The sequence below is a fragment of the Engraulis encrasicolus genome, chromosome 5 (assembly GCF_034702125.1).
Source record: "Engraulis encrasicolus isolate BLACKSEA-1 chromosome 5, IST_EnEncr_1.0, whole genome shotgun sequence".
Classification (NCBI taxonomy): Eukaryota; Metazoa; Chordata; class Actinopteri; order Clupeiformes; family Engraulidae; genus Engraulis; species Engraulis encrasicolus.
Window position 1 is genome coordinate 9,952,075 of NC_085861.1, and position 27,124 is coordinate 9,979,198.

The 27,124-nt window shown below is 42.8% G+C and overlaps 1 protein-coding gene across 1 annotated transcript in view; it reads left to right on the forward strand.

Moving 5' to 3' along the window:
* Positions 1-27,124, forward strand: part of cpne4a (copine IVa) — a 102,557-nt gene that overhangs the window by 51,023 nt on the left and 24,410 nt on the right. Inside the window, exons 5-10 of the mRNA XM_063198647.1 lie at positions 989-1,063; positions 5,828-5,911; positions 6,385-6,474; positions 17,824-17,922; positions 23,362-23,448; positions 24,694-24,753. Coding sequence (XP_063054717.1) covers positions 989-1,063; positions 5,828-5,911; positions 6,385-6,474; positions 17,824-17,922; positions 23,362-23,448; positions 24,694-24,753 — 495 coding nt within the window. The remainder of the gene's footprint in view (positions 1-988; positions 1,064-5,827; positions 5,912-6,384; positions 6,475-17,823; positions 17,923-23,361; positions 23,449-24,693; positions 24,754-27,124) is intronic.

The following is a 27,124-nucleotide window of genomic DNA, read 5'->3' on the forward strand; positions in this document are numbered from 1 at the left end:
AATAGTCTGGAGACTACCTATTTTCATTTTTCTCCTGTATCCTTCATTTATCCGGGATTCTCCCATTGAGACTAAGAGTCTCTTCTGCCAGGGAGTCCTATGTAATTTCCCGTAGGAAAGGTGTGGTTTGCAATTGCCCATTGCTGTTATCAATGTAGCCCATAGCCAATCGTGTCAGTTGTGTCTATTCAAACAAACTGCAGTCATGTTTTTCCACCCCTACTTGATCTTTAATTGGAGCCTAAGATCTGCAACCCTCGCTGAGGGATAGACTCCATGCTGTCATTCAGATCGGAATGATTGTGCAAAGCAGCATGGGATTTCCCAGGCTAACTTGGTCCTGGTCAGTCCTCAAATCACGCTCAACGCTATGGATGCCTTAGTGGGTTATATGTCTGCATGTTGAGTTTTCTCCGGCAGAAAACCTAATGTTGTTTGTTGACCGTAGCCCCTTAATGCATGCCCTAAAACAGTGGTCCTCAACTGGAATAGTCTTGAGACCCACAATTTCCCGTGGTCAATACGTTGTGACCTAAACTGTGTGTCGCACCGTCAGATTCTTCAGATAATAAAAAAAAAATATTACCATGCATTTCATAATATGCATTATTATTTGCATTGCATGCTGATATACAATGTGTCTTATGAAGTAGTGGAGAGGAAAAGGCCTATTAACCATGTTTCACTCTGTCTTCGACATCATAGTCATTTTTAGTGCATTGCATCACAGCTCCGCGACCCACCCAGGAACCCTCCGCGACCCACTTTTGGGTCCGGACCCACCAGTTGAGAATCACTGCCCTAAAAGATGTAACAGGCACTGAAAGAACTGAACTACTATAGTACAACACCACTATGACAGTACTCATGACCTTTAGTAACGCATCACGACTTGCTCATTTCCATTCTGGTAACAGATACTTTATAACAGGGGCCGCCGAGTCCTACTGTGTTAACGCTGGGGCTTCTCTCCTGTTTGTCTCTGTAGATTATCGCGGAGGAGCTGACAGGGAACGACGACTATGTGGAACTCACCTTCAGTGCCAGAAAACTTGACGATAAGGTCGGTGTCACTGTCACTCACCCACCACCACCCGTCTGCCCACCAACCCTCTACTTCTCTAGCCTCCAGTCTCCACTAAAGTGGATTCAAATGCAGCCCGTCACATTAAAGTCAAGGACTCCTTCTGAAAAAGCAATATCCTAGAAAAGCAGCAGCAGCGTGGCAGTAGCAGGGCAGGCCGTCCATTGATGTGCGAGTGCTGCGCTTTTGAAAAGTCCTCCGGCACTTTCCTCTCTCAGTCACTGGCAAGAAGCAATGGCAGGGTATGGTATGAGTGGCAGCAAGGAGCAAGAATATCAGCAGGGCTGGAATGGCCATCTGGCATAGCGGGCATTTCTCGGTGGGCCCCGCACCCTAGTGGGCCCCTATTTTCAGAAATGTAAGTTGAAAAATAAAATGGACTAATGCCCCACAATGGTAACTGAGCCGTTTTTTTTACATTTCTGAAAAATAGGGGCCCACGAGGGTGCGGCGGGGTCCACTGGTGAGTCAGTTCTGCGTCGCTAATTATGAGGGGGCTCCCTTTAAGCCAAAAGTGTCCGGGTCCTATTTCTCTCACAGTACAGCCCTGGAATATAAGCCTGGTGGTGCCATGCAGTGCAACCCCCCCCCTCCCTCCCTCCCCCTCAGAGGAAACCCCATCACCCCCCATCAGAGAAGTAATTAGCCAGACAGAGATTAATAACTGAGATTAATTGTAGCGCAACAAATGAGTCAAAAAAGGACCTTCGATACCCATTATCTGTCTATCTGTCTCTGTCTAAATGTCTGACTATCTGTCTTGCTCTCTGTCTCTCTCTCTCTCTCTCTCTCTCTCTCTCTCTGTCTCTCTCTCTCTCTCTCTCTCTCTCTGTCTCTCTCTCTCACTCCCTCTGTGTTTCTCTCTGTCTCTGTCACCCCCCCCCCCTATCTGTTTCTTTCTCTCTCTCTCTCTCTCTCTCTCTCTCTCTCTCTCTCTCTCTCTATATGTCTCTCTCTCTCTCTCTCTCTCTCTCTCTCTCTCTCTCTCTCTCTCTCTCTCTCTCTCTCTATGTGACTGTGCCCTACAGGCTGCATCAGTGAGTGTGTTGGAGGAAGTGACATGAAGAGAGTGCACAACATTAAACAAGCGATCATCTGAAAGAGCATCAATTCCCTTTCTAGTTGTAATCCTATTGTATGCCTCCCTCAGCTCAGCCCCCTTTCACCATCCTAATGAAGCTCAATGTAATTAAGCTCAATGAAATTAACTTAGTTGTTAAAGACAGACTTCAAACAGGCCGTCAGATCAATGGGGATGGCCTGTGGCCTTGTCAGAGTTTTGGACTTTAGTCTATCTCTGGGGATTTCATAGTTTGTTGTCTTGTGCTCTGCAGTGGCAGAGCAATATTGAATGCCAATGATTCTTCATTCACCTACACGCCCCAAATTCCCCCCAAAAAAGGGGCTTGATAAAGGAAAGTGTCTGGCCTGCACTGTCATTCCTGATTGACAGGTAGCATTGTAGATATCCAGTAAAAGTACAATTCCAAAAGCCATTTCAAAAACTACTTACGTACTAATGAAAAGTTACACGTTACTCATTAAAACTACTTACTCCCTTACAGTAAACTGAGTGAATATAATCAGTTGCTTTCCAGCCCTGCAGACAGATAGCATTGATCAATCATTGTTTATACTCTTTTAGTATATTGTCATCGGTCCACTGTTGTAAGAATAAATCCGTCTAAGCCTGCTGCCAGGGTGTTTCTGCAACGTCACTCCAGCACCCGCCTTAAGCTGTCTGCTATGTGAACTGTATCCTTGTTGGAATATTGATCTGCGCGACCCGGTGAGTTATTTTTGAGTCCAAACTGATCCATGGCTGTGAGTTGGATAATTGGATCCGCACATCACTCCCCAAGGCAATTTTAAAAATAGTTTTTAGATCTAAAGATGCATTTTAAAGGGGTATAGATAACGTCAGACAGAAGATTTACATTATGGAGGTATTGAACCTTAGCACATAAAAATCAATAGTAAACAGAAAGATTATTTTTGCCTGGAGAAAAGGATCAAGACAAGATTTAGCTCTGACATTTTAAAACCTGTCAGCTCTTTATTCTAACCCTAGTAATGTCTTTCAGTTCAGCTCAGATTAATGACCCTAACATATGTCACACAAAGTGTGGAGTTCGAACACCAGCATAAATTAGTTACCACTGTTGGAAAAATGGAAGAGCCAAGATAAAATTCGGTTTACAAATGTATTACTATAACAAAAGACTAAAATGCCCGGGCAATGACATATAAAAAACCAACAAATAAATACCCCACGGAACCACCCTCAGAAGTTCAGTCGGCTTTGTCCATAAAAGAATGCCAGAGCGGGAACAGTTCAAAGTGTCCAAGATCGCACGAGTCTTCACTCTATCTATTGTCCTTGAGCCAGCGGGAGCGCGCAGAGAGTCCACCCAACGATAGCCCAGCTGAGCGTCGGATGAAGCTGGTCGAGCCTACTACCGCTCCCACAAGCCGCCTTCAGTTACCGAGAGGCATATTCGCTGGTACGATTTGGGGCACTTCTGTAGCAGCGTGTGACTCTGGCAGGAAGGCTCCCACTACGGCAGAAAACAGCCCTTGATCAGTGGTATATCGGCAGCAGACACACACAAACACAATAATGGCAAGGCAGGCAAGGTTGTGTACTCAACTTGGGTTGGTGCGTTAGTTGACTCCGCCAACCACCTCAGTCCAGAACTTATCGATCTCCGGCCAGCCGCCTCTGTCGTTGCTGGACTCGGTCTTTTCCACCCACACCTCGCTGCCTTGCTGCCTCGCCTGCCGGTCCTCCTCTGCTCCACACCTGCACACCTATTTGTTAATTCAGTCAATCAGTTGTTTCAGCGCCGCGTCGCTCATTAGAGGGAAGAGTAGGCTGGGGATGATAATCAGCTGATGGTGGTAATCAGCTGGTTGCACGCAATTGTAGACCCACAACTAAAAAAGTTAATGTCCTATAAATTATAATATTCACGGCAAACAAGGCACAGCAAATCATAAACAAAACACAGAAAACACAGCAAAAGGAATTCCCACTGCAAACCAAAACACACCATATAAATAAGGATGAAAACACAGCACACACTAAGGGTCAACAGTTACATATAACCATGCTGAGGGGAGCTTACTTTTGACCAAAGAGGCTTGAGACAAGAGGGCTTACTCACGTCATAACAGCGTAGTAGGAAATGATGGCGAGGGGAGTACGGAAATGTTATTCACTGTGGAACAGGTCATAGGACAGCGTGAATGTCTGTCAGCTGTCCTTAATTACCCCCAGCAATTACTGCTGACCAACAGCTGCCGTTACTTGGCCACAAATTATCCATCATGGTGTCGCCCCCACTGACCATGTGCAAGGGAGTACGAAAATGGCATCCATCGCACCCACTGACCAATGACCATGCGCAAGGGAGTTAATTTTCCATCCACTCGTGTCCTCAGGCAACGCCCCCGTACTACACCGTGGACAATGCATTTTCCCCCAAGAGATTGTTCTTCTGTTGAGTTTCTTTGCTTTTGACACATACATGCGCACACACGCGCGCACGCACGCACGCACGCACGCACACACACACACACACACACACACACACACACACACACACACACACACAAAACTGGTCGCTTGGTCACAATAGACAGGCCTAAACAGTAAACAGCTCCCTGGACTCCAATATCCTGTACTGTAGATGGACGTTTCTGGGACAGCTATGCAGTGCTCAGAGGAAGGTCATTTTTTACAGATAGACACGGTCCCAAGGCTGCACACAACAGCAATCTGAATTATGCAACAGGGATAAGAGACAGCTGAACGGCCCTACCGTGGCTGATATGGTAGGGCACACGTTTACCACTCGGCCGACCCGGGTTCGATTCCCGGTCCGGGTCCTTTGCCGGTCCTTCCCCATGTCTCTCTCCCAGCTCGCTTCTTGTCTTCCCTCCACTATCATGTCTCACAAAAACAAATAAAGGCTGAAAAGCCCCCCAAAAAATGCTTTAAAAAAAAAAGAGACAGCTGAACGGCTTCTCCGAACACACAGGGTGGATTCTAGTATGTCGACTTCCGTCCTCACTTGCTCCCTTGCCTGCTTGTGACCTCATGACGATGTCACTGACGACAGAAAAATAATTAAATATCTTGCAAAGTCGTAATTCTAATTTGATTTTCTCATTTGCAATTGGGATGGTGAATGAAAAACAGTCCCCCAAAAGCTGTTGCGGTTAGGCTGACAGCTGGGGAACTTTATTGTTTTCTCCACGGAGGAGGAGGACTTTATTGTTTTGGGGCCAGGAGGCAGGGGGAGGCCACAAGCACAAGTGGAGGACGGGAGTGTCCATATTGGAATGCACACACAGACTCATGAGTGGAGAGGGAGTGGGGGGTTTCATTATAAGGCACTTACATACGTTAGCCGGTGCACAGAGTGGTGCTATAAGTGCGATGATGAACTATTTAGTATACCATGGCCATGTAGCAGGGCAAAATGCATTTGCCAACAATAAGAAGCAATAAATCAAATTAAGTATGCATCTCAGACTTAGAAAGCCTATAATTAACCTGAAGCAACTTGATGCATCTTGTGTTATGTTGGTTAAGTGTATTTTGAGTGCTTTGGAGTTTTGCCTTTCGTTGTTGATGAAAACTATCTCATAATTCATCTGCCTACACCCTTGTCTACTTGTCTACTTGGAGTTTTGGGGGATAAAACACAGTTTGTTTCACTTTGTGTGTCTCTGCAGGACTTTTTCAGCAAATCAGATCCGTTCCTGGAGATTTTCAGACTAAACGATGACAACACCCAACAGCTAGTGCACAGAACTGAAGTAAGCCCACCATGTAAACACTGCTTCTAATACACTGCTTCTAATGCTCCTTAATGCACGCCATACCTCCAGTGGCACACTCATATAGTCATTGAAAAGTTAACTACCATAGTGCTACAAGCTATGACATAGATTTTCAGACTTAACGATGACAACACCCAACAGCTAGTGCACAGAACTGAAGTAAGCCCACCATGTAAACACTGCTTCTATAAAACTGTCTGTAGCTCCTTAATACATGCCGTACGTCCAGTGGCACACTCTAATAGTCATTGAAAGGTGAACTACCATAGTGCTACAACACTATGACATAACACAGCGCCTTAGTAGTGCACACAGCGCCTAGTAATGCTCTACGACTTTGTTATTGCCATTCTGGTAACAGCAAATTTATAACGCTGTGTCTTAACGGTTTGAAAAAAAAACATCCTACCAACTGCTGATAACATAAACTTCCTTTTTTTCATCTGCAGACAGTCATGAACAACCTCAATCCACTCTGGAAAACCTTCAAAGTTTCCTTGAACTCCCTGTGTAGTGGTGACCATAACAGAGCACTACAGGTAAGAAGAACACAACGTGGCCCTGTTTGTCTGTCTCCTTCTCTCTTCTCTTCTCTTCTCTTCTCTTCTCTTCTCTTCTCTTCTCTTCTCTTCTCTTCTCTTCTCTTCTCTTCTCTTCTCTTCTCTTCTCTTCTCTTCTCTTCTCTTCTCTTTTCTTCTAAATGTAAGAAGAACACAGCCTTGTCGGGAAACATACCTATGAGAATGTTCTCTTTTTTTGGCAAACCAACTGAATAAGTGAGTTTCATTTCCGTGGGTTTCCAAAAATGAACCAAATTACAGATTCTAAACCCCAAATGTATTACATCACATGGCATGTTCACATCCCCAAAAGGACATTTTTACCGGCAGTCCCTGCTGAGTGAGCACACAAGAATAAGATCTTCCTAACCCTATACAAGTAGTAGCTGTGTAAGCTGAACTTAGGCTGTCGGACCAGACTTACTGTCTCTGTCAACTTGGTGACCGTCTATACTGGTTACTGTGGAGCTAAACCAAAGGAGAGAATTGACACCTTGGCTAATTTTTTGACAGGACAGCTGTCCTTTCTTGGCACAGCAGAGTAAGACCCAGAAACTGTTTCAGTGACTCAAAAACAGATTTGAATTCTGAATTTCAAGTACTGAAAATGTTTTGATAATTTAAAGTTTAATTATTATAATGATCATTGAAGATATGTGAAAAATTCCACAACAATACCAAATCTCAATGTGGTTGGTTAGTCAACGATGGCATCATGGGTCAGTCATGGGTAAGCGGTTAGGGCGTCAGACTTGCAGCCCAAAAGTTGCAAAAAAATAGACTACCAACCCGCCAGGTTGGTTAGAGAAGTAATTAACCAGTGCTCTCCCCCATCCTCCTCCATGACTGAGGTAACCTGAGCATGGTATCGTCCCGCCGCACTGCTCCCTTGGGGAACCATTTGGGACTGCCCCCTTGCACGGGTGAGGCATAAATGCAATTTTGTTTTGTGCACTGTTCACTTGTGTGCTGTGGAGTGCTTTGTCACAATGATAATGGGAGTTGGAGTTTCCCAGTTGGGCTTCTATGAAATCCTGTGATGTGAGATTGGTGTTGGGCTGTGAGGACCATATGATACTAATTATGTGAGTGTAATATTAGATGGAGTGTCCGCCTCAGGTGGCACAGATTTCATTTAGCTGATGAAGAGGTCTGTCATTAAAACCGTGCTGGGCTCAGCGGTACTCTCACATCATCAGAGACCCACTCACACCTGGAGAGAATGTATCTTGTTGTTTAGTCTTCTCTTCTCTTCTCTTCTCTTCTCTTCTCTTCTCTTCTCTTCTCTTCTCTTCTCTTCTCTTATCTTTTTTGTCTTGTCTTGTCTTCTCTTCTCTTCTCTTCTCTTCTCTTCTCTTCTCTTCTCTTCTCTTCTCTTCTCTTCTCTTCCACACTGTAGATGGCCAGAGGCCAAAAAGCGTCTGTGTAGTCTGGACATGGTGCATTAAACTTTAGAATAAGCAAGAGTGTGCTGTGTTTCCTACTCTGTCTAGAAGCATGGCTGTAATCACAACACAGGGGCATATTTGTGTGAACTGAACAGATGACGAAGAGAGCACGTAACAGTACGAGTTATCAAGTCAAGTGAGCTTTTATTGCCAGTTTCTTCATATGCACCGGTCACAAGGAAATTGAAATCACGTTTCTCTCTCTATACCATGAAAGGCCATAGACATACACAGGCCTGACATCTATTGTATTATTACAGTTTTCCACTTACCTCCTGTAGTGCTCGCATACCCCTTGTGGTACTTGTTCTCCTGGATGGAAACCACTACCTCAGGGGTACAGGACACAGAGGGGCAGATGCAGAGGGGGAACTGTACGGCAGGCATTCAATAGCCTACCACTGTCACACTGTCACGTCCTGTGGTGACATGCGCACAGAGCATGTGCACTGACAAATGCTGTCCTCGGTATAGTGCACACATCTCTTCCCAGCACATTCACAATCTTTCTCTCTCTCTCTCTCTCTCCCCCCCCCCTCTTTCTCCTTATTTTTCCCCTTCTCTCTCTCTCTCTCTCTCTCTCGCTCTCTCTCTCTCTCTCTCTCTCTCTCTCTGACACACACACACACACACACACACACACACACACACACACACACACACACACACACACACACACACACACACACACACACACACACACATTGGTGCACTGTACTTCCTCCTCTCCCCATTGGGATGTGACACCAGACCTCCCGCAGAGGACAGCAGTCAGATCCAGTGCTGAGAGGCCAGTACAGTAGAGCTACATTACATTCACACACATTGCTACTAGTTACTCGTTCAGAAAGAGAAGTAAGTCAATAAAATATTTACCTCTATGTGTTCCAGTGAAGCGAGGGCTGGACAGGCGAGGAGAGCACAAACGATGTGATGTGGGCGGAATTCGAGATAAAAAAAATATGTTAACTTTGAGGGATGCGAGTAAGGGAGTAACCAATTGGAAGGCATAATTTGCATTGGTGACAGTTAGCTTCTCGCTTCTACATGCACTTAAACCCATGGGAACGGTAATGAACGTTCCACGAGGGAGGGTCGGACAAGCGAGCTAGAAGTGAGTAACTAGTAGTGGCGTGTGTGAATGTAGCTTAGTACGAGCTCCGATCAGGGACTCTGTGGTGAATACAGTGTATCTGTTCTTGGCAGGGATCCCCTTGGGACTGGTAAGGATGGTAATGCTGTTGTCACTAAGGCAGAAAGGCAAGGAGGAGTGGACCATGTCATCGCACTTGTCATCCCAATGTCCTTCAATTACTTTTTCCCCCCCCAAACGGCATGATATTTATTTATGTATGTGTGTAAATGCAATTTCCATTCACCTTTTAACATTGCATTGGGGTTATTTGAACTGGGTTAATGCTATTTGTTTCTTTCCGTACTGAATTCAAAGATATTATCTGAGATAAATCAGATATTATCTGAGAAGCACAATAAAAACGCACTTCATTTTTTAATGTTTCTGAGAATTATGCTCTCATATGGAGGGGAGAGCCCCAATGGCTGCAGCTACTTCCTAGCCCGACTCCCCCACTAACTGCTTAGCGGAGAGATTTAAAAAAGACAAGAAGCCTGCACTCATTATTTATTTTCTCCTTTAATCTATTTTACTCTGGCTATTATTTTATTCTAAATCGGCATGATTTTTGCTCATTTTCAAGGTGCAGACCTTAAGATCCTGCATCCTGGTTCACACACTGCCCATTACGATGGTTTATGGTACATGGTAGAGCGGCATAGAGGGGATGTGGAAATAGTTTCTACAATCTTCTTGTATAGTAAATTATGCAGCAACCACACATAGTACAAATGCTGACCCTTGATTGATCTGAGCTGGAGTGATATCAAGGCACTTTTGTGCCCAGTGCGTTTTCCTATCTTATTAAAACATGTGAAAATGTCATTATACCTCAGAAGAGTCCTGTCCACTCCAATTAGGAGACATGCAATCTCAGCTTCATATTACTTCCTTATATAGGCTAATAGAGTGATGATCTGATGGAAGAGCTGGAGCTGGTGTGTGTCTGTGTTTGAAGCTCACTGCTTGTAGCTCATTGTAGGGCTGCACAATATATCAAAAACAGGGCTGGACTGGCAATCTGGCAAACCGGGCAAAATCCCGGTGGGCCGACGCCTCTTGAGGGCCGGTGACGTCGGCTTTTAAAAATAATTGTTATTAATGTTTTAAAAAAATGTGACCGGCGGCCCACAATTTCGTGCTGACGGCCCTCGGCCCTCCTCCAATGACATCAGCCCACATACAAAGGGGAGGGGGAGGGGGTGTCCCATTGGTGCATCTGAGTCGGACTTAACTATTCATTGCGGCCCCACCCCTACCCTGCATTACGCGCGCAAATTTGAGACACAAGCGATGGAGAGACTAAAAGGTGGTGTGGAAAAGCTTGCGGAAAAGGGATTAAAAAAAAACTTGCAGCAGAGGCAAGATAATGTGTTCACGCATGTAGTGTTGTAGCAGCAGGAGAGGGACAACAACTTCTGCATGTTGGAAGTGAAGGAGCACGCTAGGAGACAGCAGGTGACAGCGGCAGAGCCCTGACAGGTATGAGTCAAGTCAAGATCTGTTCTTTCAAACTTTAGGATACTCCATGCCTCTCCCCAACTCTCACTTCAGCATTAAACATTAATATTTAATAAGCCATTCATTTCCACCACCATAAGTGTGCTTGAGTGCTTTGAACCGGTCGCACGACTCACGGACATAGGCAATTGAGAAGACAAACATTCCATACACCAAACCACTGACGTGAATAATATTAACAATATAGTAGCCACGGCAGTGTACCAAATGCGTTTCGAAGACTGTCAAACTCGTGCCTACCCTCGCTAAATATTCAGCGATTGTTTGCGTAATCACATTTACCACGCAGTGAAAATGTCCATAGGCTATGTCGTGTAACGGTTGTCGCGTCTCGCGTGTGGAAAAGATTTGGCAAACGGATTTTTTTTTAATTTTAACTCCTCTTGGAACACAATCAAACCATATTCTGTAGGTAAAGACCTAGCATCTCTCTCTCTCTCTCTCTCTCTCTCTCTCTCTCTCTCTCTCTCTCTCTCTCTCTCTCTCTCTCTCTCTCTCTAAGCTTTATCCAGGACAATTAGAAATGATAAATGATTGAAGGTTTTCTTTTGAATAAGCTTTTGATACAGTTTTATCTGTAGACTATTTTATATGTAGCCTACCACTTTCAGCACTGCTCATTTTGAAACTTCAGTATGTTAATGCTTTCTTAACATATTTGACACACTAAATCATTGTGGTGATAGGCTACAGTTCATGATTTTCTTTCATCATTCAAGCTATTAAAGTAGCTTCCTTATGCAATGAGAGATGCATTTTGATAACAGGAAATGAACCCCTCTTCTAATGCACCTGTTAGAAGAAACCCTCAATTTAACATTAATCTATAGGTCAATTTATGAGTAGGCTATACACTGAATACTATATTAATTTGAATATTTTGCAAGTGCTGCATAGGCTACATTGTGATAAAAAGGCCTAATCTATCTCCCTCTTCTCATCTAGTCAAACCAGGCCAGGATGAGGTTGAGTTAGAGAGAGCAGTAGAGTAGGCCTAGATTACTTTTGCTGTGAGTGTGGTCATCTATTGCATTTCTAACCCACTGCCCAAACTAAGATTCATTTTAAATAAATAGTTGATATAGTCAGCGCACATTTCCTGGTGTTTTCTGGTAGCTGAAAGAGAGATTCATGCATGAATATTGCGCCTTTTCGCATAGGCCGCTTGGTCAATAAGTAGTCGGATGTGCTCCGCTGATTATGAGGGGCCGGTCTGGGCCAAAATTGCCCGGGCCATTTTGTTCTCCCAGTCCAGGCCTGATCAAAAATGTATCGAAATCGCGATATCAAGAGTGGCGAGTGTATCGCAAAAAGGACTTAATTATCGCAAACATGGAAAACATTTCTGTACAGTCCAATCACTTGCTGAATGTCAACAAATGCCCGCCATGACTAAAGCCACGCCCCCCACACAGACCAACAAATTAGTGACAAGAGAAACACGATATATTTCTAAATATCATTTAGATATCGTTATCGAGTATCACATTTTTTTATGATATCGTGCAGCCCTAGCTCATTGTATGGGCTTCCTTTTCTGAGCTTGCCAGATGGATGATTTGATTGAAAGGCCTGATTGGACTACAAGGTCTCCCAGTTGGCCCTTCGCTGTGACGGGTCGTGCTCACCAGTGCAATCAGAAAGTTGTTGATGGATGTTTTTGCTCCGCTACCTGTGCTATTGTGGCGTGAAGATTGAAGAGATAGCACTATGTAGTGTGGTCATGCCCGTTATTCTGTGGCGTCTCCCTTCTGAGGAGTCGCTTGCTTTTGGGATTCATGAATAAAACAATATTTTAGTCTGTGTTAAATAAGATTATTGTCACAACAACACCACCGATGTGGTTGATGTTTTTATTGAGCACAGGTGACACTGCATTCCACCAGTGAATCTTGGTAAGAATGATGTCTAGTTTGGACACACTCACTTGCGAAAATACTGATGATGTTGTTATTGTGTTCTGACTGAGAGTCGCATGCAGTAGCAGCCCTGATTAAAATCACTGTGTTTTCTCCCTCTAATGACTATCGTGATTCAACGCTGGCAGGAGTGAATGGTTAACGAGCACGCAGTAATGATGTCAGATTAAAAGGAAGAAAGAAAGAAAGAAAGAAAGAAAGAAAGAAAGAAAGAAAGAAAGAAAGAAAGAAAGAAAGCAAAAAAAGAAAAAGAAAAAAAAGAAAGACACAAAGAAAGAAACACCCTGACAGGTGCATCCTTGGGTTCCCCCGAAATCCCTGTGGGAGCTAATTGGTCCAGTCTATGGCTGTTGGCGATTGACCTGGACAAGGGAAACCTGTGGAGAGGACTCCACCAATTAAATACTCTAACAGCACTGAGGGAGTGCCGCCTCCATTTATAGTAGATGTTTCTACGCCAGTGGAGTGGGACTGAACTGAACGTGCTAGAGGAGAGGATTCCTCCAACGGAGCCCCCCCGTCTCTGACGCCCTGCTCTGCTCTGCTACGTACTGCATTATTCATGACTCTCCTAAAGGGAGTAAAGTGGGGCAGCGTTTTCTTGGAGGAAAGTAAAATAAAATAAAAATAAAATAAAACGGGTACTCTGTGTCTGCCAGAGGAGATGGCAGGCATGCAGTATGTCAGATTGGACTCTGATGTGTTGACGGCTGCAGTCACAGAGCTTATGTCTCGGAGGAGTTACGCTATCCTATTGGCCTAGATCTATTGGTGTGCTCCTGCTGTCATCCCATTCAGGCGTAGCTGATAACAACATCGTGCAACGAAAAATGCCATGTACCTGGGAACCGTGGAAAGAAGGCACATTTCTGACAATATTTTGGACTACACTTTTCTGTCATTTTACATCAAGCCCACTTGGCTTACCCTGGTTTTGTCCACATTTTAATTTTAAAGGCTCTTGATAAACATTAACTTGTCAAACTTGAAATTGAAGGTAGAGTAGAGGGTTTGATTTTGTCGCAAGCTAGATTCGAGTGGATATGGATCTTGATCGGTAGGTAGAGAAATCTTTTAAACTTTAAGAACTTGATTTGATACAGTACATTTCACTAAGAGCAAACAGTGTTTTGGGTAGCCAAAGACACTATAAGTCTTAAAAAACATTTGCACAGAGCTGTGTAGACTGACATTTGACACGGTTGTAAAGTATTGGAAATATTTCAGGATATCAAATGAGGAGAAAGATCAAATCAATGTTCAGAATGTAATCTCTCTGGCCGGCATTACTAGTGTATGCAGATGGAGAGTGCTGAGTACTGAATTTGATAGAGAGAGACAGAGAGAGAGACAGGGAAAGAGAGAGAAAGGGAGAGGGAAGGATGAAGGACGAGAGAGAGAGGGATAGAGAGAGAAAGAGGAGGGAGAATGTGAGGGTGTGTGAGAGAAAAACAGGGTAGAGGAGTGGAGAGAAGAGAAGAAAAAGAGTGAATGTGACAATGTGAACAGGAACAGCTGGTTAAACAGTGAACAATTTCCCAGCATTGATTTATTGATGGCCTCAATTAATCCTCGCACGCCGCTCCTGCGTTTGCTCTGCCACTTCCCCTGTTGCTCTCCATTGCTCTCTGTCTCAGTCGCTTCCTCTCTTCCTCCCCTCCTCATTGCCTCTTCCCCTGATTCTCTCCATTTCTCGCTCTCTCTCTCTCTCTCCCTCTCTCTCTCTCGCTCTCTCTCTCTCTCTCTCTCTCTCTCTCTCTCTCTCTCTCTCTCTCTCTCTCTCTCTCTCTTCCTCCCCTCCTCATTGCCACTTACCCTGCCTCTCTCTATACCACTCCTCCTCATTGCTTCTTCCCCTGCTTCTCTCCATTTCTCTCTCTCTCTCTCTCTCTCTCTCTCTCTCTCTCTCTCTCTCTCTCTCTCTCTCTCCTCCTGAGGTAGTTAGTCACCTTTTCTTCCCTCCTTCCTCTCCTATTTCATCATTCTGTAAGTGGCTTGGACACGGTGTATTGCCTGTTCATCTCTCCCATAGACAGTAGTAATGATTCATACTGTATTTCCTGTTATCTCCTCTTCCCCCACTGGGCTGATATTGAAGCCTCAGCATCATCTTCAACAAACTGTCTTCAAAACAGTGTCACTTTGTTTTCAGCAGTGTTTGAGTTTGAATGTGGAGGCTCAGTTGTACTGTTTGTGGGATCATTGTAGCGTTTGGAGTGGAGAGTGTTGAGAAATGGAAGAATAGAAAACTGATGGATAAGCCTCTATCTCTTGTCCTCTGCTCATGTCTCCTGTCTGCTCTACCTCCTCTGCTTCACTGATTCTCAAAGTGGGGTCTGGGGACCACTGGTGGTCTGCGACAGAGCTCAGGTGGTCTGCAAGGGAAATTCTACTTTTCCAAGACAAGCAAGCAGCTATATTTCTAACATTATTATGAGTCACATTTTCATTACAATAAGACGAAAAAAGTGAATGAAAAGTGAGTACCGTAATCTGCATTCAAATTGAAAGTGTCAAATTAAAAGTACCCCTCAACTGTCAGTTCAGTTGAGAGGAGGTCCCTGAACATTTTTGGGGGGTACATGGTGGTCCTCGGTCTTAAAAAAATTGAGATCATTGGCTACGTTTACATGTTGTTTTTAATTCAGAAATTAATCATTCAGAATTAAATAGTTCCGTCAAGTTTACTTTGATCTTTCATTTAATTCCAAAATGTGACGTGTGAAGTGTGTTTGGCGTTTTCAATGTGGAATTAAGCTTAATTCAGCATTAAAGCGAGTTCATTCTGAATTAAATGTCTCATGTAAACGTAGCTATTGTAGCGTTGGGAGTGTCCTGTCCTCTACCTCATTATAGTGACATTGTCCTTACGACAGAGCAGGTTGGCTGAGAGTCGATGGAGGTTTCCATAAATGGATTTTTTTCCGGCATGAATAAAACATCACATCTCATAGTTAACATCTCACAGTGCTACTGTATAGTCAATGTTGAAATTGTTATTTAAACTTTTCAGAATGATTTCATGCACACATATCTACAAGCCTCAAACTTCAGATAATGTTTGCCAATGTGTTCCTGTGGTTCATGAACTTTTTCCTGTGTGGAATGCCTGGAAATTACACAGTTAAGAAAGATGCATATACTTTGAAAGTTATTTTATATTTACAGGCCAAAGGGTAAAAAAGATGCCCATGAACTGATTGCAGTAGCTGATTGAATTGCATTGCAAGCATCAACAACAGCCAGCCATTCCCTGTCTGTTAGTGGTCAAACTGAATATTTCATTTTGCATTAAACTTTGATTGTTTCCATAATGTTCATTACTGTCTAATTCACATTGCCATGGCAACGGATGAGCTTGCTGTCTGCCTGTGCTGTTCTTGTGCACTCGTACGCGCGCACGTTTGTGTGTGTGTTGGTGTGTGTGTTAGGGGTGGTACTGTTCACAAAATTCACGGTTCGGTTCATATCACGGTGCCAAGGTCACGGTTTTCGGTTCTCTACGGTTCTTTTTTTTTAGTTCATGATAAATGGTGCACTGGCTAATAGAATCGGACTTATCACTAAATATCCTACATATGGTTTGTATAGGCTTATAATGTGAAAATGGTGTGATTTTAATTGTGTCATCCTCTGATTTGGTCTTATACGCTAATGTTTTAATCAGAGAGACTGGATAAGATACTCCTAGAATCTGTTCTAGATCTGTCTACAATATGTTTTACATATATTTCTGGGCAGTACATGAATTACGGTTTGCGATGGATTGCAAGGTTCGGTTCGGTATGTGTGTGAATTGTACGGTTTCGGTTTTCGGTGCGGTTTGTACCATCCCTAGTGTGTGAGTGTGCGTGTTGGCTGTTCTTTGGTATGTCTACAGGGGGGTCCACTCGCAGGGCCAGTGGCGTGTAGTATAGTATACTGTCAGGGCTAGTGGTTGTGTAGTAGTAGTAGTAGTAGTAGTAGTAGTAGTAGTAGTGTTTAACCCTTTCATTTTCACCTCATTGTCACCAAAACGGTAATGGTCATGTCTTAATCTGTTACTTTTTGAAGAAGGTTGGTCTGCACACTGCCAATCAGCTCCAAAAAATAAACCTAATAATTTAAAAAGCATTGTTTCGATCACACTGGATCTTCATCAGGCATTTTGGAGCCGATTGGCAGTGTTCAGACCTACTTTCTTCAACTGTCTGACACTTTAATCTGGTACCTGCAACAAGTGTTTTTGGATGTGCGCACCCTACCCAAAACTACTCAATCTGTTACTTAACACTCAGTAATGTCATGACAATGCTGGTATGATGTAGTTAAGCTCTTTCAGCAGATAGTGAATGCGATTGCCGGCGATCCCATCTGCCTGAAAGGGCAACGAGCAGGGGTTGAGATAACACATCTCCACACACTCTCCTTCAACATGCTTTCTCATATCTGCCTTCTCTGAACATTCTCTCACATTGCCTCTCATTGCACACACTCATCTCTGGCTGCTGGGTTTGTTTATACTACATGGAATGTATTAAAAACTCAATTCAAGGTTTTGAGTGCATAAAATGTTGAGGGTGTTCACTTCGTTCTTCGTCTTCGTTCGTTCACTGTATAAAATGCCTATAATGGCTTCTTTTATTTGACCTGTTTTTAAGCTCTGTTTATCTCTGACCAATTTTATTCATCATACATGAATCATTGTATGTTTCGGTTGTTTCAAAGCTGTTAATTCAATGCTCCTAACATGTTTATAACAGATGTGAAAAGTAGAAGCTGGATCACACTGCATCTAGGGCTGGGCAATATGACGATATATATCGTCATCGTGATATAAAAGTGTAAATCGTGACCTTTCTCCTATATCGTGATAGTAATTTTATCAGTTGTATACAATTGAATATCATTTAATTACATTTCATGTTGTCACAATACACACCATGAGTTCATGTAACTGTAAAAATAACAATAAAAAGATCCATTTTAAAGACAGGTTGTTTTGCAACATGAAAAAATAAAGAGCAAATAAAGAGAATAACTGAAACGTATGTAATTGTGGTATATCGTGATATATATCATAATCGTGATATAAAGTAATCCATATCGTGATATAGTTTTTTTCCATATCTCCCAGCCCTAACTGCATCTTAGTTATCAAGTTTTTATTTTGTGCAAACACCAGCTTAGAAACTAAGCTACAGTGTGCTCCTACTTTTCAGAGCTGTTTGTCCCACTGTGATCCACCTGCCTGCAAGCTGAGGGATGATGTGTAGTTTCACATGTTTATAACATGTTTATAACAAACGCTTGTGTCCTTTCACAGTGTAAGGTGTGGGACTGGGACTCCAACGGAAAGCACGACTTCATAGGGGAATTCGAGGGAACGTTTAAAGAGATGAGGGCAGCCATGGACGGGAGACAGGTAACACATATTACAAATATGTTGAAAATCAAGCCATACACAGCCATGGGCACTGTATTCTTCATTGATTCTACCATTTTTACACTCAATGAGTGAATGGTGTATTTCTATTACATTTTTTTTATTTTATTTTTTTATTTGACCTTTATTTAACCAGGAAGGTCCCATTGAGGTAGAAACCTCTTCTTCCAGGGAGTCCTGGCCAAGACGGCATTGCACTTACCTGATGCTTTCATCCAAAGCGACCTATAGTTAAAATAAAGGGTATTGGTTTTAGTCCCGGGAGGTATGTGGTTTAGGTTAGGAGTCTTGGTCATGGGTTCTTTAGTCATGGATAGTATGGGATTCGGACCTGCAACATTCTGATTCCGACTCCCTAATCATTAGGCCAGGCACCCCCCTAAATTAGCTGTGAACAGCTAAAGCTACAGATCAATACAGTTATAATCTGTTTTGATCAGTAGGCGATAGTCTGAGCGTGTCTCCCCCACTTCATAAACTGCAGGGCTGCGTTTCCCAAAAACTGTTAAGCTGCCAAGGCAATATACCAGAAATAGGTCTCACATCATCACTATAAGTTTATAGATACACTATTTTACCTCGCACATGCACTTTGCACAAGCATTTCATGTACCAGAACAAAACATTGTATATAGGCCAATACAATTATTTTATGTATACAGTTAGGGCCAGAAATATTTGGACAGCAACACAATTCTCATCCTTTTCCACCCTATACCCCACCACAATGAATTTGAAATAAAACAAACAAGATGTGCATTAACTGTAGACTCTTAGCGTTAATGTGAGGGTGTTAAAATCCAAATCGCATTAACAGGAAAGAAATAGCAACGTTTTTTGTGTGTGGTGCCCACTTTTCAAGGGATCAAAAGTAATTGGACAGTAGGCTGCTCAGATATTCTCCAGTCAGATGTGTGTTATTCCCTTACTACACCATCACCAAGATGTCAACAAAAGGTCCTAGAGTTAATTTAAAGTGTTTCATTTGCATTTCCATATATTTTTACGGAATCTCCATGAGATCCTAAGTCCACCTGTCACTATCAGTGATGCAAGCCATCATAAGGTTGAAAAAAATCAAAAGAAACCCATTTGAGAGATGGGGAAACATTGAATGTGATCAATTCAAGAGTTCAGAATATTGGAAAAAAGAAATTTCAGAGCAACACCAAATTACCTGGCAGACATGGAAAGCAAATGCTGTGAATGACAGACATTATTCTGTATGTGGTGAACAAAAACCCATCTCCCAGCAGTTGGCCAGATGTAGAACAGTGTCCAAGAGGACGGTGGATACATGTCCAAGGCAACAATCAAGAAAAAGATCAAGAACATTCAGGAACACTTCACCATAGGAAATACAGAGGGTTCACTAAAAGATGTAAATAATTGATTGCATCAGAAATAGCAATACCAGATTCGGCTTTGCCAAACAACATCTAAAAAAGACTTTACAGGTCTTGAGCTACATCCTTTGGACAGAGGAGACAAAAATAATTGTGTACAAGAGTAATGGGAAGAAAAGAGTATAGAGAAGGAAAGGAACTGCTCATGATTCAAAGCATACCACCCAATCAGTGAATCATGGTGGTGGCAGTGTCATGGTATGAGCATGCATATCTGTCAATACGATTTCCCCCTCGTATTTATTGATGATGATAACTACCGACAAAAGCCACAGGATGAATTCTGAAGATTTTCAGGCTACATTATCATGTCATATTAAACCTAATGGTTCTGACCTCATTGGACAATGCTTCACAGTGCAGATGGACAATGACCCAAAGCTTCATGGGAAAGCCACTAAGCCATTTCTACCCCAAAAAAGTGGAATATTATGCAATGGCCCAGTCAATCACCTCACCTGAGTACCATTGAGCAAGCATTTCACTTGCTGGAGGCCAAACTGAAGGGAAAATACCCTAAGAATAAGCAGGAACTGAAGACTGTTGTAATAGAGAGCTCACTATAGCATCACCAGGGATAAAACCCAGTGTCTATTGATGTCTATGGATTGCAAATTACAGGCTGTAACTGACTGGAAAGTATTTGCAACCAAATAATTAAAAATTGAACGTTTGATGTATAAATACTAGACTGTCCAATTACTTTTGGTCCCTTAAAAATTGGGAGGCATTGATAGAAAATGTCATAATTCCCTCACAGTTCACCCGATTTGGACGCAAAGTCTGCTGTTAATGTACATCTCATTTGTTTAATCTCAAATCCATTGAGATGGTGTACAGCGCCAAAAAGATGAAAATTGTGCAGATGTCCAAATATTTATGGCCCTAACTGTACATGTTTGGTGATGTGATACATTGCCTAGGCAGCACCTCATACTTAAGTACTATTTAGGCTTAAGTACTGCTTGAGAGTTTTTGGGAAACGCAGTGATTAGCCCATTCAGATCAATGAACTGATCCTGTTCGTGTGAAAATATTGTACATGTTCATCAAAAAAGAAAATATTCATCAAAACGTACAAAACTTTTCCAGAGGCCACCTGAGATAATAAGCAAATACTATGGAGTAACATTTAGGCCAGTACTTTACTTTCTTAGTTCTCCTTTATCACACGGTTTAAGATGTGCTGCTGCTAGTCCATAGTTTAAGGAGGTATCGTAATGAAGAAAGATGAGATGAGAAGATAAGATGAGCAAAGACTCTCTCTCTCTGATGCCGCCAAAGGCACAATAGAAGCCGGCCCGCTTATGTCTGTTTACTTGATATTGGTTGGGAAAAAGCGTAGATTACTGACAAGTCGAGATGAGGCTCATTCATCAAAGGATATCAGGACAAGGTGGATTATTTTCTTTCTTATTATCATGCCCCCGTCTACCCGTCCCCAACCGTACGTACGTGTACGTTCATCCATCCATCTGTCGCATATTCAAACAACACAGGTAATTGACTCGTGGGCAACATGCATACAGAAAACTTGGGGGGTAAGTTCGCCTTGGGAGTTTGTTGGTCACTGGGAATGGGTAAAAATCTGGGGGGGGGGGAATCAGCATTATAATGAATACATTGGCCTAGTGGTTAAGGAGATGGGCTTTAGAATGAGAGGGTTGCAGGTTCGAATCCCACCCTTCCGCTTTCTATCACACTCCATGGCTGAGATGAGATGCCCTTGAGCACGGCACCTAACCCTGTATAGTCCCTCCAAGGGCTGTAACCAATACCCTGTACTTAAAATAAGTGTAATGTAATTTCTTGTAATATATCAGTATTGCGGTTCAGCTTCTTTGGACCTCCATAGGATCTCTGGCCAAAGTGATTCCATTCAACTTCTTCCCATTAGTTATGCGCATTCATGAGCTTGCTGAGATGCCCCTCAGCAGTCTTTACAAAGTCTTCAGAAGATTTATGCGCATTTCAAGTGTTTTCAAAACGAGAGTTTCTTATTCGAATAGCTTAAATGTGCGCTAACAAGTTGGATCGAAACACGATTACTCCAGGGCACTGCATTTCATCTCATCACCACACACACACACACACACACACACACACACACACACACACACACACACACACACACACACACACACACACACACACACACACACACACACACACACACACACACACACACACACACACACACACACACTTCATTCTGCTGCCTCAACTGTCACAATCATGAAGGGGGAATCCTCAGTGACTGCAGGGGAATGGCAGGGCCAATGCAAGACAGTGTGATTGCGAGACAGTCAGTGTATCATACAGAATTTCTGAATGTCTCTGGCCTCTCAAAGATTCTCCAGGGAGTAAATTCAGAGAAAGAAAAGGCATGTGCTGCTGTATAGGAAAGCCTTTATTGGTGGCAACAGGGGCGGGTCCAGACAGTTTTGGGGCCCTAGGCGAAACATAAACATGGGGCCCTCAAGAAATCATTATATAGAGATAAGATTATGTGCTTTGGTGCAATTTTAGTCTTTTTGTCTCATTTTATATGTCTGATTTTACTTTACATAAGCGACAAATGAAGATCAGGCCCACTTTTTCATGTTTTCACACTGCGGCTTGTAATTTCCCAGGTTTACCTCATGAAATGTCCTCTTCTGGGTGGCAAATATGTCAAATTAAGTTAAAACCACTCGGACTGAGGTATTGTGAGGATTTGGTGCCAGGCAGAATGAAAACTAAAACACTAATTAAACAGGGCTTAGCCTGACCGTGTTTAATGAACAGGTCCTAATCTATGCACATGTAGACACGAATACCAGTCCACATCACCAACACACCTCATTGCTGTGTATTTGGCCAGTGAGGCTGCAGCCTGCTGCACTTGAAGCAGATGTCCACATAGAGAGTAATTATGTTACAGGATGCTTCCGGTGTAGAAGGCAACATAATATACTGTAGGTAGGCGCATTAAAACATGGCGCACGTCTGTACAGTAATTGAGTCGGCCATGGCTTTTATGGTCTTAGACACATCTGGTCCTGGATTAGTGATGGGTTGTACAGTAAGTGGGTGACTGACAGCAGGCTATGTACTAAGACAAATTATACTGTAGTCCTCAAAGATTTGAAACTCCTATGCCAATTCCAGGTGCAGGTTAAGTGCAGTCATCAGTAATCCAAAGTAAACAAGAAGGATCACCGCACACTGGCGGACTTGATTTTGCTGCTTTTTTTATTGCTAGGTAAAATAACAATAAAACAGCAGCAAAATCAAGTCTACCAGTGTGCGGTGATCCTTCTTATTTACTTTTGTATACTGTAGGCCTGTCAGACATTGTTAGAGTAAGAGATAGAAACCTTGCAGAAACCATAGGCATTAGTCAATCTCACTACCCAAAACATACACTCACTATCCGTCAAAGTGGCAAGTAAGTTTTCCTTTCTATGAGCCAAACTGAGTTTTAACCCGCATTTGACCGGTTGGCAGATGTTATGTAATTTAGATTCCTGAATGTGACTGCGCATGAGTTCATAATGGTTGATTTTTTTTTTTTTAGGAAAAACATTTTCTCATTCAGAATTCCAGAATGTTATCGGCCTTTTTTATTGGGACTACTATATGATGTTTCACGTTTCTATGGAAGGTAACAAAAGACCTTGGAGCTGTGTCTCAATGGAGCAGACGAATTGCAGCCAATTTAAGTTAATTGGTTTTAAACAAACACAAGTCATCCTCATCAGTTCTTATTGTCATATGAGCTATTGTGTGTTTGTGCTGTTTGTTTACCAATCAGTCTGCCGTTGTAGCCCCTTCTGTCTGCTGATACAGTGTCTACTGTACAATACAGCCTGCTATCTAAATGAAGTCATTACGCCATTTAAAATGTATCTCTCTCTCTCTCTCTCGCTCGCTCTCTCTCTCTCTCTCTCTCTCTCTCTCTCTCTCTCGCTCGCTCTCTCTCTCTCTCTCTCGCTCGCTCTCTCTCTCTCTCTCTCTCTCTCTCTCTCAGGTGCAATGGGAATGTATTAATCCAAAGTATAAAGTCAAAAAGAAGAATTACAAGAACTCTGGGATAGTTATTTGTAATTTGTGCAAGGTAAGCTATTATAATAACGCTGTACCAGTACAGCTTTCCTTAATTGCACCTCATAGTGTGCTCTCCATCTGTAATGCATGAGGGGAAAAATATGTATATTCTACAATCTACATCCTGTTGAGGTGCCATGGGTATTTTTCCGTTTACATTCTAGCATGGGATTCCTCAAGCCAAGAGACTTTACGTACAGTAGGCCTACATCTCATCATGTAATTAAATCACATCTGTTTGTGAGTTTACATTAAGATATATGAATATGAATCCATACTACAGTATGGATGCACAGTGTAATAGGGAATTACGTCAAGTCTTCATAGAGTTTCAGTAGGGATATTTTTGAAAGGGCCAAAACTGCCTAATAGAAATAATCCTGGCCCTGCCGTGGCCTAACTAGTGGGGCACTGGGTTACTACGCTGGCGACCCGGGTTCGATTCTGGCCCAGATTATTTGCCAATCCTTCCCTGTCTCTCTCTCCCCACTAATTTCCTGTCTCTTCTCCACTGTCCTGTCAAAAATAGAGGCAAAAAGCCCCAATATACACTATATATATATATATATATATATATATATATATATATATATATAAAAGAAATGATGAAATCCTATAGATACCGCAACACCATGTTGTTCCTCCACATTCTGTTCTCATGTACACTGTAGAGTCCCATATGACTGATGCTCACTGATGCAGTGTGAGGAGCAGGGCCAGAGTAATGCACAGGACAGATATGGCTACAGCCTAGGGCCCCCCAGAGGGCCAGAGGGGGGGGGCAATTAGACAAAGTGGGGGGATCAATAATTGTAGAACTGTGACAAGATGCGCAATTGAAAATGTAGTCTGCTGTTGAGTTTGAGTTTTCAATCTTGTTAATTCTCATTTCTGGCTCGGAATTATGACACTGTCTGCCTAATTTTATGGCTGAATTTGTCTTCTGTGGCTGCCTACAGCAACCTACGGTACCGCCTAGGAGCCTCATGCCATCTTAAACCGGCCCTGGTGAGGATTTCACTCACGCTCAAAGAGAAAAGCAAAAAATAAAAACAGGAGACAGGTGCAGCTGCTGTTGTGTCATTTAGCGTCTGAGGGGCGCATGCAAGGCATCCTAATGGCCAATTAATGACTGAATACAATTACCATCTCTCTGCTGCAAGGACGGGCTTTTAATAGCATTCTAATGATGTATGCATCCTTTAAAAAACATATGTCATTATTGTGGTCGTCTGGTTTTATTGTCTATTTCCAGGTTATTAAGATGCATTCCTTCCTGGATTACATTATGGGCGGTTGCCAGATCCAGTTTACAGTAAGTATGGGTGCTTATGAATGTGTTTTAATACCCTGAGGAGGACTAACAATATATTCAATGTTTCATGGTGTAATAATGGTGAAATTAGATACAATCTTGGCAACGCAGCCCAACTCATGAAGATGAATGATCGTAGCCCCTTAATGCACGCCTTACCTCCTGTGGCACGGTGTAATAGACATTGAAGGTTAACTACTATAGCACTACACAACTATGACAGTGCACGGGGCCTTTAGTAATACATTACAACTTGGTCATTGCCATTCTGGTAACAGCTAATTTATAATGCCGTGTCTTAAGGGGTTAAAGGCAGTCCCAATAAGCTATCACACCACACAGAAACAAATCAACTAATTTTATTATATTGCTCTTTAGAATGCTGGCGAACGTCCCACTGTCTTTGAATGGGCAATTCTACTGTAATGTCTGGTAGTAAAAAATGTTGAATGATCATTCACTGTCCATGGCAATTGCAATGTGTTTGAGCTTCTTTTATATCACTCTAAAAGTTACTGTAATGGAATATCAAGAATAAGCATTCTATTGTTTTAAGCAACGGAGGCTATGAAAGCGTAGCAAAATATTCGACATATCAAATTGCTACAAGTCTTTCAGTCGTCTGTAATTCCTGACAAGCAACGTAGCTGCACGATAAGCAGGATGATGTTCAGCAAGGTGGTCGTTGTTGCGGAATAACTAAGATCTGAGATCCCTCCACTTCTCATCAGGACTCGCATCAGGATTTATTCCATGCCAATGGCCACCTTACAGAATATAACCCAGGGATGGGGAACCTATGTCTCAAGGGCCGTTTTCAGCCCTCGAGGCTGTTTTATGCGGCCCCCAATGTATTTTTTATGTTATGCAGCTTCACATGAAATATGACATATTTTGTTAAGGAAGGAAAATACACTTGCAATACAATTAAGTTATATTCAGGGGACCTACAGAAGGTGGGATCTGTTTTAAAGGTGGCTGCCTTCAATATAGGCCTAAAGTGCAGGGAGAAATCTTGGTTTGTGTTCATAGTACGGCCCTCAGAGGACTTTTACGGCCCGCGGATGAATTTGAAATGGCCCCTCGAATGAAAAAGGTTCCCCCCTCCTGACATAACCCCCTACATACAGTACGAGCTGACTGGCGCTGTCCCCTAATTGGAGCAACCTTTAACACCCTGTCAGGCTAATTGGGTACATTCTACACAACAAAACTTGACCGTTTAACAAACACAGTGTGTGTTGCGTGTTATTATCCATGCAACTGTGTCATGTACAAGTGACCCACAGAGTCAGGATATGAGGCAATACTGAAAGTGTCGGCCCTCAGCTGGAAGGAAGTGTGAAATCTACGCTATGTTGAGATCTGGTCCAAGGAGCAGGCCGCAGTGGCTATAACTGGCAGCCCTGACTCACAATCTTCCTTTGAACAGCCGGCGAACAGCAAGCACACTTCCTTCTCCGGGCCGTCACGGTCATTAGGCACCACGGGCTCCTTTTTCCCCCAGCTCTCTCCTCTCTCTCTCTCTCTCTCTCTCTCTCTCTCTCTCTCTCTCTCTCTCTCTCTCTCTCTCTCTCTCTCTCTCTCTCTCTCTCTCGCTCTCTCACTCTCTCTCTCCCTTCACAGCTCTGGGTCTTGGCTGGTCTCAGAAATGTGGCCAGAGTGTGAAAGAGAACCTGATTCCATGAGCTTGAGGATTTGAACCAGAAGTATGACTTTGGCTCTCTACCATGGTCATTTTCTCTGGCCAAGATAGAGATTAAATAAAGCAAAGACGACAGTAGAGAAATGTAACATTGATCTGAATTTGATTTTCGGCTTCTATGGCTTCAGGTCATGATCTGAAACGAACCTGGGGTCTGCCTGCAAAATACCTCTGCCCAGCTACTAGTGAAGGTGCAAAAATAAGACAACTGCGATACTGTCATTCCCAACAATAAGTTACCTGCCAAATTGGCTACTGCGATTTTGTTTAGAAAGAAATTGTAACTATCAACGGCCAAGTTTTACTCATTTTTGTCCGGTTAATGTCATATAATAATGTTTATCACATACACGTATCTACTGGTGTGCCAACCTTTAACTATTGGCTCAATTACAGAGCTTCTGTTGCCATTCAATTACCTGGGTTACTGAAAGAAGAGGGTTATGTGTGTTAAATTGAAGGTATTCATTTACAATGCACTTCTATTAGCATTATTCGTCAAGGCGTACGTAAACCTCAGGTATTGTTCATATTCTTGTATTTCCTGCACAGTATATTGCTTCTTTATTCTGACCATGGCATAATGATGCACCTTCTTCTGATACCTAATTGAAATAATGAACCCATGCATATGAGTGGACAGTTCCCACAGCCAGTATTCTCTGG